This window comes from Coturnix japonica, chromosome 4 (assembly GCF_001577835.2).
Source record: "Coturnix japonica isolate 7356 chromosome 4, Coturnix japonica 2.1, whole genome shotgun sequence".
Classification (NCBI taxonomy): Eukaryota; Metazoa; Chordata; class Aves; order Galliformes; family Phasianidae; genus Coturnix; species Coturnix japonica.
Window position 1 is genome coordinate 58,468,688 of NC_029519.1, and position 15,954 is coordinate 58,484,641.

Sequence of the window (15,954 nt, forward strand, 5' to 3'; positions counted from 1 at the left end):
TTCTGCATGTCTGAAAGAAACCATCTTTCGATCTTTTATTAACTTTTTTTCTGGCAGATATCATCAGTAAAATCTACAGTCACAGCTGCAAATTTGGAGGAGAAAGGATGAAAGAAGAAACCTACCAGCCTATGAAAGCTAAGTCTATATGCTTCCAGTGCCTCTTTCTGGCTTGCTCTGATACACTGCTGGAATTAGGCTTTAACCACTCCTTAGTTCTCATTCAGAGTCTTGCATAATTAAAGCACCAGACCCTTATAAATTAAATGAGTTCAGCATTAAGATTACCAAGAGTCTTTTGATGGAAGCAGGTTCAGGCAAGACTTTCACACTATGTCTTAAAAACTAGGTAATGATAAATCTTGGCAGGCCCAAAGGACAAAGAAATTACTGCTTTTACAATATTAGATGGCTTGAACCAGCACAAAAATAACAGCTTCGGGATACACAAAGCACACCTGAGGTTAACAAGAAGTCATGCTTTTCTCAGCTTAAATTCTAGCACACACTAAAACCTTAGAACATTTTGTTTGTGGAAAGCCTGATAAGATAAATGCTGCTAATCCAAAAATCAATAAAAATAAATGAGCTTTGCCAGAAATAATAGTTTACCTTGAACATACAATGAAAAGAGAGAATTTCTGCAGGAAGAAACTGAAGCAGCTGCATCAGACCTGCATCACTACACAGCTCTTTTTGCGAGTTCATCAACAGATCAAAGGCAGATGAAATGCCAGGTGAGAACAAGGAAACACTTCAGTGCTCAGCAGAATGGGATCCAGCATCATCAGTATTAAACTGCTTGTGTCTCTATCTTGATTTCAAAACCCTTTTCATAGTATTATCAATTGGGCTTGTCAGCACACTGCCTCCTTCAACAAGGATTTAAGTTTTGCATGAATGTTTACTGTATCATCACCCACAATTTACTGAAAATTGTTAAAATCTGAAGAGGTTTCGGTCTCCACTTGGAGTCAGCATAGAACTCCGAATTCTAGCAGCACTGCCATACTGAGGAGCACCTTGCCATGCAAACAGAAACTGGAAGTGCTTTAGAAGAGAAGACTGACTCCTTGCTCTACCTTGATCTTGCTTTTGTCAAGTGTTGTAATGAGCTGCTCAGGGAAGTAGTGGAATTTCCATTCCAGGAGGTATTTAAGAGATATGTAGACTTGGCAACAAGGAATACAGCTTAGTGATGGGACTTGGAAGGTCACGTTGATGGCTGAATTTGATTATCTTGAAGGTATGTTCCAACCCAGATGGTTGTACCACTCAAAAAAGTACAGACATTCCCCAGTGGGAGTCAGCTTGCAGAAAGGGATTTCAACACAGATAAAAAGTTCCGATATTGGAGACAGGGTATCAGTATTTTATGTGACTGAAAAATCATGCAGCAAATAAACCACCCTTTTGGAATACTACATCAGAAAAAAGGAAGGGCTCTGAAGTGAAAACTGCATAAAACCTTCAGAAAGGAATGGTAAACTGGTCAGACCTTGGATCAAATCCTAAGGTCCACCTAAAAATGTGCAATGAGATTTTGGCATTATCTCATCCTAAAACTCAGGGAACAGTTGTGGAGGTCATGGCTACAGTAACAGGAACAGTCATGTCCTGAACAGCAGGTTTTACAGAGGTAAGAGGTAGCCCCAAATTCATTATAAGGAGCCCTCATTTTAGGTTATGAAAAAATCCATTGACATTTGTATGGATGTGTAACATCTGCATAAAGCTGCAAACAGTTTAAAATGTCATTTACAATTTTTTATCCATTTCTTTTCTGTTTGAATGGGTTGCTCTGAATGTCACCATCACCAGTAGAGCAGGAAAAGCTGAATCAGGGATGCTGTTACAGGCTGGGTTGCAGCTATGTTAAAATGCTAAGAACAAACCAGCTGTCTTTTGATTTTAAATACAGTAAGCACACTTTTGTAATGAGGCAGCCAAAACATCCCTAAAATACATGTCAGTAACCACCAAAAACAAAAGCTTATGCAAAATTCTCACAAACAAAACTGTATATCACTGGATATTCTTGCTGTAGCTTTCGAAATTGACTATTTTAAGTTTCTTGAGTTACTGTTTGCTTAATGAAGATGGTTGTTAGCAAATACGGCATTTCTTTAAGTTTAATCATAGAATAGCTTGGGTTGGAAGGGGCCTTAAAGATCTCAAATACTAGTTCCAACATCCCTGCTTTGGTCAAGGTTGCCATTTACTAGATCAGGTCCTGCTTTCTAACTAGGCCTTGAATACATCCAGGGATGGGCATTCACAATATTGAAGGCAATAATTTTTATGGGAACCTGTAGGGTATTTGGATACAGAAGGAGCTAAACTTCAAAGAATAAAGGTAGTAAGAGAAAAGCTAACATACTGAAGCCAAGGTCCAACAGGCAAGGAGGGCATAGCTCCCTGCTGAAGTCAATGGGCTTTTGTGTACAAAGGACACTAAAGCATTCTGCAAGTCAGGTTCAACTACCCCACATCTTTGCCCAGAGCCAGTAATCATTTTAAATATGACTTCTAGCCTAGCAAGTAGCATGCATTAAATCTAAATGACACAGGGAAATTTAAGCTGAAAAAACAGCACAGAGAAACTGGAGCTGCCCTAGCATGGTTTCTACTTCAAAGTTTATCTGTAGTCAGCATAGTCAATGCCATTCAGGTGCTGACAGCACTATACAGGAACAATTACATCCTGAAATTTTGCTTGTTATTTCACTCACTGGAAAAGCTGGACCCCAGTTAGCAGTTTGGAGGTAAAAGAAATCACTGGTATTTTACTAGTCACCTACAGGGTGGTGGCGCCTACACAACATTAAAAATTCACCAGCATTGGACAGAACATGCCAGCAGTTCTTAGCAATAAACTGATATGTGCTCCTGAAGAACAGCTCTTTCAAGGTCTAGATAAGCACAGAGATAAGCATAAGCTTTGAATCTTACAGATATACAAAAAGTAAAGAAAAAACTTAGGTAGAGCAGAAATGGGATACAATCCTGGAAAGGAAGGGAAAGCAGGTAATGTAAAGCTCTTTCAAAGCAAATACCCAACTTAATTGGGTATGTAATTACTGATGTACTTCTTATTGTGGAGAGTTACACATATCAGCTTTTCATAAGTACTGCCCAAAGAACAGGGAGAAAGAGATTGTGGAAGAAATGTAATAAATATAAAATGATACTGAAATGAGCTTTGCAAAGAATTCTCACTCTGTGGGCCATTTGCTGTCACCTGAGCCCCAGATCAGGTGATGTCAACCCCATGAGTTCAATTCATATGAATTCCACAAGATGCAGACACCCATGCAGTTTCATGCTTGCAGCACCACCGCTGTACCTTTCAAGACCAAAGCCCTCCTGCAAACCATCCAAACTGTTAACATAGCTTTTGCCCAGATAATTTACACAGCTGAAAAACAGCCTCCAGGTCCAGGAAGCAAACCACCTTTATTCACACTTAATATATTCTGGAGCTCCAGAAGCCTTTTTCCACCACATTTTAAATATTTATTCCCACTTGCAATTTCTTACCTGAAGAGTTTTGACTTTTCCTAAAACGTTCTCCTGTGACATTGCTTGGATGGCCTGTTCACTCTCTGTCCTCCCATCAGGTATAAAAATACTGTCATGGGAAAAAGCTCGACTGCCCATAGAATAATGGGAAGACCTGGAAAACAGTTAAAAAGTACAGCAATTAATTCATGAGAGCATCTCTTCATATCATAACTGCGTTGCTGTGTTCTGTCCTCTATTCGAAAGCTTTGATCATTCTCAGAGGAGAGGTATCCAAATCTCTGTTACTAAAAGGCTGATGATTCCTTCTCATACAGTTTCCCTTCTTGGGAGGGTGTAAAGTGGGATGTTTTTAATAGAAATGTTGAAAGGTTAAATCAATTTTCCCTAGAAGCCTCAAATCTAAACGCTACTTTTGGTATACAGAGTAGATGATGATGATGCATACATTACCAGTCTGCATACCTAAAAAGCCTGCTTTCATGCTTGGCCAGAAGTTGTTATAAAATAAAGATAGGAGGTCCAAAGCAAAGGTAGCACTAACACAGACAGAGGTAATGCACCATACTAGTCTACATTGAAAGAACAGCCTCGTCACGCTCATTACTTAACCATTTCTATCACCTTGAGTATAATCACACTGACAATAAAATGTTATTAAACTGATATGAAGGATATCAGACCATCCCACATGTGTTTTATTAGCAACAGAGAGTGATGCCCATATGTTACTGCTAAACTTGACACAGTTGCAAAGGTAGGGAGTGCACTGGGGACAACCTGCTTACATGCCTGCTGTAATCCAATGGGAAAGAGATTAAACCAAAGGGCTCTTCAAGAAAACGGAGAATTAAAAAGTTTGTGAGAGCTCCTAAACCTTCCGATTAATAACCTATTTGCAACTCCACTGAATCCATTTACAGCTTCAGCAAACTTACAAACTTTGGGAGGGGGAGGGGGAAACAAAACAACACCAAACAAATTTTTTACACCAATGTAACCAACATAACCTCCTAGATGTAATAGAGAACAATAAAAAGCAAATAAGAAAAGCAAGGAAGACAGATCCTTCTGGAGACAGATAAGTAAAAAGACAAACAAAAAACATTAAACCCTCACATACTTAAGAAAAACCATATACTCTCTTTTTCTCCCTCTAAAAACGTGCCAGTAGTTTAATAGCACACAAAATAACCCTATCACGTATTATGGAATGTATTCAACTTGTTAACTTGCATTTTGTCCCCTAGGATATGATCATCATTTTTAAAGATAATAAACACAATATTTTCTCACCAAGTAGAAATGCTATAAAAGGTCAAAATAACTCTGATTATATTACGTAAAGTAATGCCTCCTATTTATTTCCATGGAAAATACGATACAAAGAGAACAACAACACTATTTGATAGAGCAAATTCTCAGCTACAAAATACCATTCTACAACACAATCACCACCAAAGCTATCTATTTTCACCAGCCACAAACAAGATCCTGCATGCCATACTTGTAAAAATCTGCACCAGTGAAGGTGCCCCACTGTTACTAGCACCACTGCTGAAATGCACCATATGCCACCTCACTGTGCTCACATCCACTGTCCAGCCTACATAAATGCTTGGCAAGTACCAATGAATGTCAGTAGGTACAATTTTTTTCCACGTGGAGGAATTCAGTGACACACCTTCACTTCATATGCACTTCTATGTCAGACACCATTTTGTCAGATTGCCCCTCTGCTACCATCTGTCACACAGCAACAAAATGTAACTGAATACTGGTGGGAAGGGGCAGCCTCTACCGTCATATCACCAACAACCACCTCTGATGTCACAGACCAAGATGATAAAATAGGAGGCATTACTTGCAAAGCAACATTTGCATAAGGTGTTCATGACATTTATAACAAGATTTTTTCACAGGTAGACTGAAAATAATAGGAAAACAGCCTCCCACATCTTCCCTGATTTTTATATAGAGAATATATCTGTGTTCATGAAATAAATCATCCAAGCTTTTGGGACGAACATGCACAGAACTCACTGTATCAGTCCACCTGGAGCTCAAGCACAAGAAAAAGTGGAAAACTATTTTTTGTAATCCAAGATTACTATTTGAACAACATGCTTCATTTGAAACAAATCATAGTGCAATCAAGCAAAGAGTTGTTCAATATTCCATAGCATTTCTAGCCATCAAAGAGAGGGAGCATTTAACTGATGCTATACACTATTCTAGATTTTTTTTAAATAGAAACCTCAACTTGATTGCCTTTGGCTGCCGAGGCTAATGTGCCTTCTTTTAGAAACCTTTTATTAGAGAAACCACAAAAGTATATTTTTAAACTCTCCTCCCAAAGGGGTTCTGTACTGAATCATCATGACTCAGCCTGTACACATGTGGTGGAACTGCATGGCCTTGGAAGACATGACAGAAAAATACCTTCCCTGGCCATCCAAGAACCAGACCACGAACTATTATTTCAGAAATGTCACCTAAATGGAGACAAAAATCCCATCAAGTCTGGCTTGCAAAGTGAGGGTTGTGACATGAAGCTCAGTGAAAGCTGTTTGTGTTGTTGTTGTTTTTCTTAACTTAACCATTCAGGTGAGTTTGAAGTAAAAGCTCCAGCATTACATCCAATGAAGGTAATACAAAAATCTGTGTATTCACAGACCTTTGCCCATGACCAAAATTGAGGGGAATATGCAAAATTTGACATATCAGCCTATGCTAACCTCTCCTTCAACTGCAGGGTTGTGTTTGACCTTACTAATGCATCTGTTAATATCTAAGTGGGGAAAAGCCGACCTGCAACTTTTGAACTGAAGAGGGTTCACTAGCAGTTCAAATCCCAAAGCAAAGAACAGACAACCACAGGAACTTCCCAATAATCTGAACCCCCAAAATGGCAAAGAAGAAAGACTTGTTGAGGTCAGTGCCAGTGGACTGTCTGGCTCACAGCTGTGGGCAAAGCACTTCCTCATTCTTCTACAGAGCTGAGGAAACCCTTGGTGGTCAGATTGCATCTCCTGCCTGTGAGCTCATCTAAAAAAATCTCCTGTTGATGAAACACAATACACTGAGGTTTGGCTATATGCAAATCTGTGTTTATGGCTACTGTGATCAGACTTAGTAAAATGTCACCGAAAGCCTCCTTTGGGCCACCTGATCGTGTGAAAGAACTTGGGAACTTTGTGACCTACAATGATAGGAACATTGAAATGGAAAGTCCAACCAGCTCAGTACCCTGTCTGTGACAAGTGGCCATACTGGCTGGTTAGGACCATGCTGAGCATCTCTCTGATATTCTCCCATATATCTGCTGCTTTCAGTTTAGGCTCCACTTTTTTACAAGATGAAGAACAAAATCAGAATTGTTTGTTTTGTTTGGTAGAACTAAGGCCAAACCTGTATTTTGAAAACTTTTAACTTCTTACCAAAACGAACATACTAAAAACTGTCAGAACATGAAGCATTTGCATGAAACCCTGCTGTGAATTAACCTGGGACCTCTCTCTTCTGCATCCTCCCAGAATGTGCTTCAGGTACATCGGACAATTCAGCACTGCATGACTGAGAAATTCTGAAAGCCCTGTGCCCAATACCCACTAAAAATGGCTTAATTTTACTTCTTAAATGTCTTTCCAGGCTAAAGAACACCAGAAAAAAGCATATTCAGACTTTGTAGTAACTTTGTTTCTTTCACAGGTGAGTTTAAAAAGCATTTAAGGCTATCTCCAGAGTATCTGAATTTTCTGAAAGGTCTCTTATTTTACTCGTTTGGATTCTTTCAAGTCTCTCCAGCTGTGAGTCTGGCAGATTATATCACAAAGGTTCTTTTTCCACCCCTTTTCTCACTCCCCTTGTGTTTTTTTTTTGGAAAGACTGAATTTCTTTCAAGTCATAATACAGTAGGGAATAACTGATTCTCTTTTATTTTTACTACCATTCTTACAGCTGAAGATTTTCTCTGAAGCCTTTACACAGTAGAATCCTTCCCAGTTCACATCTACAGACTGTTTCAGAAATCTCTCTTCTCAACTAAAGGGCATGTGGGCACCAGGAACAGCTTTGGATAGATTCAAGGTGTGCCAGAGGAATGGGTTACAGTTGTAACCACAGTTGAAGTTGTGGCTCAGATCTTAGGAAAACATCAGCATCAACTGCTAAGTATTTCTGCAGGTAATACTGACGATGACACTTCAGAGGCTGTTTGTGCTGAAAATAATTGAATCATAATCTGACTCACTTCTAGAAATCTGACCGAATTAAATGAATCATGGATGTGCTACTCCAAAACGCACAGCACTTAGAGCAAATCCTTAAAGACATTGTCTCTGAAGATGTGTTGTTACCCAAGCAGTCTGTTCCAGTTTCTTTTTCAGTACACAAATTTTCATAATCATTATTATATTTTTCACAGTTGGAGTGAAGGTAAATTTCAATTCCATGAATTCTCAGAGCTTTCTTTGCTCTACTTTCACCTCAGTATAAATTCCTGAAGAATAATTTTTTTTTCCCTCAGAAGAAAACTAAGAACAAGAGCAAACAGGAATATTGTTCTTCAGTCATCCATGGCTGCAGACTGTGTGTGTATAGCATGGGATCTCTTATCAGCTCTAGCTACTCCATATTATGAGTGGGTGGGCCCTTTCTTCCCTTATCTTCCTTCCCACGTGTTCTTGTCACTTCTTTTATGCCTGCTTAGTGGTTCACGTGAAACAACTGAGGGAAGTTATTTAGGTAAATAACTAACTTGGAAAAAAAATAAAACCCACATCTTCCTGGTCTGGCTGAGAGGTGACTGGCACGAGCACTTGTGTCAGCTGCAGGAGAGCTGCTGGAAGGAGTCTGACAACTGCAGTCTGGACTTTGATCCAGTTATACTGCTGTGGGACTGCACCTGTAAGTAAATCATGGTAGGTACAGGGGTGACACTACAGAGAATACAAGGCTAAGTTTACCTAACTTCCTCCTGAGCTACTTTTTCTCTCAAAGACAAACATGATGTCCTCAAAAAGAGAAAGTTTTGCTAGCAGGTTAACACTCAGCTCTTGCATAATCCCGCACTGATGAATTACTGTCGTACAGAAATCTCACACCACCAATTGCCTCTTCAGAGTCTCATAACTGTTCCTCCCACTCTGATATTAAAGAGTTAGAAATAGAAAATGGAAAATAAAGGAAAAGAAGGCGTTGTTCTGTTCTTTCATGTTCAGACTCCAAAAAAACAACCGCATGAAAAACAGTCTCATGACTTCCACTGCTCTAAATTTATAATAGAAACCAATTTTATAAAACCAAACAGGAATAGCCAACATTTTAAGATTCGGCCATTTTTAACACTGAAAAAATCACTAAGTATGCAATGCAAGAACAAACGTGTTTTAGCCATGAACTGACCCTTTCAATAATCCCTTCAAAAACATCTGAGAGTCACCTGCCGTAACAGTGCTGCACAGAAATGACAGGTACAGAGATAGCTTTCCCTTACTTAATTTGTTTAAAAAAAGAAATCTGATTCCAACTCTCTTTCTCTCCTGTGAATGCCTTCAGGACTGCCAGAGATGAAAAACAGAAACTGTATTATCTATTCATTCCAGAGATTCATTAATACTTTAATAGTTCAGAGTGGACTGTAATTCTGAGATGCATTTGTCGCTATTTTCTTTCATCTGTTTGCACAGTGCTGGAACATGAGTTTTAGCTCTAAATCCAGACCTCAATCAGCAGATTGGCTTCCTGGCTTGCCCTGTGTTCTCACTGTGGACCTGATCCTAACCCTGACCTACAGACTGACCTCCTTGCTCAGCCCAGGACTGCCTTATCATCCAGATATTGTCTTATCTGTGCACATGATTGGACTTGGATCTGTCCCTGTTATCCTTGCTTTTCTACCCTATCCTTGTACTGTGAGACTGGGCTCTGGGCAGCAAGGCCCCTACCCTGTTGTGGAATTGCCTTAGTGTCAAATCTACCTTCCTTCAGGGAGCACCCCTACTGTCACTGCTCCCTTGGTGGGAAGATAATGACATAGTACAAGATAATTCTTGACATATGAGTTTTATGTAACTATTCACTATATCTTTTGAGTATCAGTATACAGTGCAAAGAAAGGCAGCACTCTGGTTCCCAGTAATTCTGCAAGTAACATAACTTGAGGATCGTGGACAACTCACCAGCTATCACAGAAATACAGAGTAAAGAGCAGAACTCTAAATGGTCTGGATATTACACTTCACCTGGGAATCCACTACATGTGTTGTCAAGGACTGAGTCACTGAGAAAGTGTACTGAAGAGATCTCAAATCATATATTATATATATACTACCATATATTATATACTATATTATATGTATACACTATATTATATACTGTATTATATATTATGTTATATTATGTTATATTATGTTATATTATGTTATATTATGTTATATTATGTTATATTATGTTATATTATGTTATGTTATATTATGTTATATTATGTTATATTATGTTATATTATAGTGTGAATAATAAAGCAGCTTTATATCCAATGGTTAACAAAATAATAAAATAACATGATGGCATTGCATGCAAACTACTAGTAAGTGATAAAATTGCAATGGGAGGTGGAAAGTCCTAACTCACATACTTGAGAACGAAGCTTCCAAAGCACAAAGAAAGACTTAACAAAGTTAAAAAAAAAGAGTTGAGGTGCCAAGAAAAATGCTAAGCATGATGTTAGACTTACGTCTTATGTTCAGTACAGACACCAGGAACCATTTCAGGAAGGCTTTCTGCAATCTTCCTACCACTCAGTACAGATCAGAAATAGCTGCTCGTAAAGCGGTTGTGGATCCTATTCTTGTGCTGCTCAGCTGCCACATAAATTGGAGAAAAGAAGGAGCAACCCCAGCTTCACCACCACATGTAAGGTAAGGAATCCTCTAAAAGAATACATTCAAATGGACTGGTGAGAGCAAAGCTGCTCTTTGCCACAATCTTCTCTGTCCTGGAACATCCCTTGATTCCCACGATGTGCCTCATAACCCAGAAATAAGAAACTTGTTCAACACAGATCTGGGTCTGCTGACACAAGTGAGGAAAATTCAACCATCACGCTTTGTTTCTAAAATCCTTAAAAGAGCTGTGCATCACTTTGCTTGGGACTTAATTCAACCAGTGTGCCGCTAATAGGAACGCTTTAGGAAAAGATGCACACCAAGCACTACTATTTAAGGCATTCCCAATGAAGGCAGGCATTCACAAGGGGAAAAAATACATTAAATAAAAGTTTTCTTATTCTTCCTATTTTGACAAAGCAGATTTCCAAAAATTCTATTTTACAGGTGGTTGGGTTTCCTCCTCCCCACTCTCAAATTTAGAAACTCAACAGCTGAGCTCTTGGTGAATCATTTTCATGAGATCGAATGCTCTAATAGTCATGCCAAAAAGAAATATATATATAAATACAACCATTAAAAGTTTATGTATTAGGCTTCCAAGTTTGAGTTGAAAGTAGAAACAAAACTTTATTTTAAAAAGACTTGAAAATATAATGAGCTGCTTTGAGAAATTTTAGGAAAGACTGCATGCCAACAGGTATTTTGATGTGTCTGTTTTATAACAGTCTATCTAAAGAAGACACTGAAAAAAGACTTCCCGTATCTTGTGATCAAGCTTTAAATGAAATCTGTGGGGTGGCATGGAGCAGAAATATAAATCTTCACATCCTGCTCACTGCCATCTACACTGAATCTGTTATGTACAGGTAGTACAGGTCAACACTAAGGAAAAGAGACCTTAACACTTGTTCTACTCTTTTCACTACCCCTCTCAATGTAACACGAGAGAGGCTGTTCATATGAACTGTATCACCCATACAACTGGCAAGGAAATGTGAGAAGTGAGGTGAACATGCCATCACAGCAGGGGCTCGGTTTGCTCAGAAGGCAATGTGAAGTCCAGAAAGAGACTGAACAGTTATTCCTATCATTATCTTTTGCCTTATTTAACCAATCACCACATATTCATGTGAAGTAATTACTTAAGCAATAACCTGAGAAATGACAAAAATATAACTGCATTCATTTTTCAGGTCAGTCTCTATGACGGTGGGACTGAATGCCATTGATCAGCCATTAGTTAACAAAGGCCATTTTTGACATAGATGAGCTGGTCATTGTTCATATGAAATGCAAAAATGAAAATGAAATATTCAGAAGCTAAAATGAAGATAAAAGAGATGAGTAATAACGAGTAAATAGTATCACTCCCTAGACCTAATATAATATGTTATCGGAGGAGGAAAAGACCACAATTACCTGCAGAAATTTCCAAGCTGAATGCACTATTTACAGAATCAGTGTTTTCTAAACTACATGCTCATCTGGGAACAATCACAGAAAGGGTGGATGAGCACACAACAAACCTCTGCTACCTCTAACTTCTGTGAAAACAAGTACAAGAATACAGGTCCCCTTCTGTACCTGCCAGAAAAAACAGTGTTTTATTTGGAATCTGTGCTCTTTCAAAGCTGTGACACTCCTACCCATGTATGCATAAACTCAGTATAAGCTGCACTCATAGGAACAAAGTTCACATGGACTAAAAGTAGACACACTACTGGAAGGTACAAATTAGGGTATGTGGGTCCTTTTCCTTTTTCTTGTTTTTCTTTTTTTTTTTTTAAGGGACTGAAATCATGGCTTTCATGCAATCGCTTGTTGCCATCATTCCCTCTTCACTTACAGTGGAACTCTTTGCTCATTCCTCCCACCAGTAAGTAACTCGAAAGGACTCTTCCTTATCCTTTACATCACTGCAATTCACCATTTTTTTCCACTTTCTGTAGGCTTCTTTCTCAAAGTTCAGTCTGTTAGAGAAATAACGTTCTAACTACGTTGTTATTTATGTTTCCTGCCCTTCCTCTGCTTGAACACTTTTGCCCATTCAGACACAAAATTCAAAAGCAGTGCAAGATTAAAATATATAGGTCAGATAACTCTTCAGTAAACGATAATCTTTTTCAAAATTTTTATGGGAGATAAAATAATATGATAAAAGACAGCAGTGACAAAGTAGGAGACTTCTGTTTCACTCAGGAGCCTTCTGCTCACCCATCTCTTGCAGCTTTCTGCATGTGTGGCCTGATTTGTTTGCTGCTGTGTGTCTACATTCACCACCCAAGGGTGGCTTTCTTGGGAACTTCCAGTCACAACCAATAAAACTCCTGACACAGCTTAAGAGTATGCTGTGCACCCAGCCCCAGCTCTGGTCCATAAGCTGTTTACTCCTTATTTTGCTGATCAATAAAGTCTAATAATGAGAACTGTGCAAAATACTCATCCTATGCCTTAAATCCATATGAAGCATGTCTTCAAGTGCAGACATTGGGTAAATATTACAAAGATTTTCCTTCAGCTCTGCAAGTAGCCAGTTTACATCTCTAGAATTGAGGTCTCCTGGCAAGATGTCAGCGATCAAGGGAAGATAACTTTGAAGTTTTAGTGGTGTGACTGTCAGAAACCAGCCTTTGTATCTGCAAGGGAATACTCCTGTCTTCCAAATAATGAAAATTAAGGCATTTATACAGTCTCACAAATTATCTGACCAAGTGCTACAGGGATACAGTTTGAAAAGCAAATAGCTTAGAACTAATGTATTCTGAGAAATCACACCACTTAAGTATATAGTCTGCATAAGCAGAAAAGAAACTGAATTCATAAGGTGAGAAGTACCTGCTGCACAGTCTGGCACAGCTCTATGAGAGCAAAGAGCTGGGTGTTTCAGGGCCAGTCTTAACAGCAGCTCATGCTGACAAATTTACAGCAAACACTAAGCCAAGTTGTTCACAAGACCATAAATGTCTCACATCTTATAGGCAGCATACCACACCATGGAGAACGAATTACCATCTTTAGGTAGTTTCCTCTTAATGAAGATGATTTTATGAGGGTGATTCGAGAAGAGTTTTATGAGAATTACGAAGAACTGGATGGGGATTTACAAATAAAAAGGTCTCATTTCACAGACAGCACACTCAATAGACTGATGTTTCCTGAGAGACTTTTTCCTGGAAAAAGAATGTTGTCACACTTGCATCTTAAAGACTTGTAAGGTTTAATGCCACATCTTTTGAAATATTGCATTGAGAGAGTCCAAGTAAAGGAACTTCTACTTTTCTTTTAATAAAAATTGGAACTTGTACTACACTTTAAAATATGCCATCTTTTCATGCTCTTAGAGCTTGAAGCAAATGGATTTATAAGCTGCTCTAGAATTTAGCAATGTAAATATACTACTAGTTACTTGTATTTGTTTTGGTTGAATTCTATATGAATAATGAAAAATACGATAATGTGCTTACTGGCAGACAACCTATAAACAGCTGTATATGTTAGATTACTTAAATAGCTCATCTCTGTGTTTAACACAAACAACTGAAATTATACTGATTATTAGAACTGGTTGCAAGATCATGCCAACAGGGTAGAAGGTCAATGGCTCAATGTCTGGACAGCAATCAGTGACACTACAGTGACAAGTGCCCCTCGGTGGTCTGTACTGGGACTAATCTTCAGTATCTTCATCAGCGACATTGACAGTGATATCAAATGCACCCTCAACGAGTTTGCAGATGATTCCAAGCTGTGCAGTGCAGCAGACATGTCTGACAGATGGGATGCCAAACACAGAGATCTAGACAAGCTCAAGCAGTGGGCCCAGGAGAATCTCATGAGGTTTAACAAAGCCAAGTGCAAGGCTTGAGTATGAGCTGCGGCATCCTCCACTACCAATACAAGATGGGGGATGTTAGGACAGAGCACAGCCCTGCCAAAAAGGAGTTGGGGGTACTGGTGGACTGCAAGCTGAGCAGACACAGCAATGTGCCCTCACAGCTCAGGAAGCCAGTCATATCAGCTGCATCAGAAGAAATGTGGGCAGCAGGTCAAAGGAGGTGATCCTGCCCCCTGTGCTGATGAGATCACACCTGGAGAACTGCATCCAGATGTGCAGTCCTCAGTACAGGAGAGATGCAGACCAGTTGGAATGCATCCAGAGGAGGGCCACAGAAATGATCCAAGGAATGGAACACTTCCTTACAAAGCCAGGCTGAGAGAACTAGGGCTGTTTAGCCTAGAAAAGAGAACCCTCTGGAGAGACCTCGTATGCATCTTTGAGTATCTAACAGGGGACTACAAGGAAGAAGGGGATAGACTCTTTAAGCAGGGTTCTAGTGTGATAGGACAAGGGGAAATGGTTTCAAACTAAAAAGATGGAGATTTAGACTGAATATTAGAAAAAAGTTTTTTTATAATAAAGGTAGCGAAGCACTGGAATGGATTGCCCAGAACAGTGGCAGACGCCTCATCCCTGGAGACATTCAAGGTCAGGTTGGACATGGGCTCTGCACAACCTGATCTAACTGTAAACATCCTTGCTTAGTGCAGGGTAATTGGACAAAATGACCTTTCAGGGTCCCTTCCCATTCAAACAATTCTGACTCTATGATCACTAGCTCACTCTTGTGGTAAAAGGTACTGTAACTTCTTACAGTCACTTGGCATCCTGCATACATAATGCAGTGCCACAACAGTCAGCCAAATCTCCCACCTACAATGCAGCTATCTTCAAACTCAATTTAATGAGACAGGCCAAAGAGGTATACGAGATTGCACTGCAGAAACCAACATGGAAACCAAGAATGCTCAGAATAAAACAAAATATCTCTGTTTATACATAGTCATATAAATGCGATACATACTAAATATTACATTTTCACAACTACTGAAAATAACGTGCAGGCACATTATTTCCAATATTATTTATTAATATTGGAAATTATTATTTCAGTATTCATATTAATAATCCAGTATTTCCAATATACATTTATTTCTTGAGACAGGCATTTTGGTGCAGCTTTTTAATGCTCTCAGATTTCTTGCTACTCTCAGATGCTCACACTCCCCACTGCAGATTCTTTTTCTAAGGAAACAGGCTTTGACCAGGAGTGAACTGAACGTCTCAGTTAGAAAGTGAAACATGAACCCACTTAGTTTGTGCATCTAGTTTTGTTGCTGCTGCTGCTATTGATTTGCTGTTGGTTTATGTTTGTATTTGCCTGTTGTTTTGTTGCTGTTGTTCTTTTTGCCATTTCTCTCCCTAGTTAGAGACTGCTGACTTATTAATTCCATGCAGTTTCTGTGGAGAACATTATTAATGCTCCCTCCCCATTATTTCTGTAGCAAATTCTCAAGCGCTCTTTCTATTCCCTCTTGCCACTGGAATAGGATGTGTTTACCAGGTGTCTCTCTCCCCACTCTTCCTTCTACTCTACATTCAGATAGGAGCAGAATAAAATGTTTAATTACAGTGCAAAAGCCGCAGAGGAACAGATTCAAAGATGATATTTCTAATTTGAACCAGAGATATCACCATGCAGGA

General features: G+C 39.1%; 1 protein-coding gene across 4 annotated transcripts in view; it reads right to left on the reverse strand.

Annotated features, from left to right (window-relative positions):
- Positions 1-15,954, reverse strand: part of CRACD (capping protein inhibiting regulator of actin dynamics) — a 106,157-nt gene that overhangs the window by 21,685 nt on the left and 68,518 nt on the right. For 3 of the 4 annotated variants that reach the window (XM_015862221.2, XM_015862222.2, XM_032444230.1), the window contains one exon: positions 3,541-3,676. In XM_015862221.2, the coding sequence (XP_015717707.1) occupies positions 3,541-3,676 (136 nt within the window). Of the gene's footprint in view, positions 1-3,540; positions 3,677-10,258; positions 10,394-15,954 lie in introns of those variants that run through there. The other variant, XM_015862223.2, reaches the window with a different exon arrangement.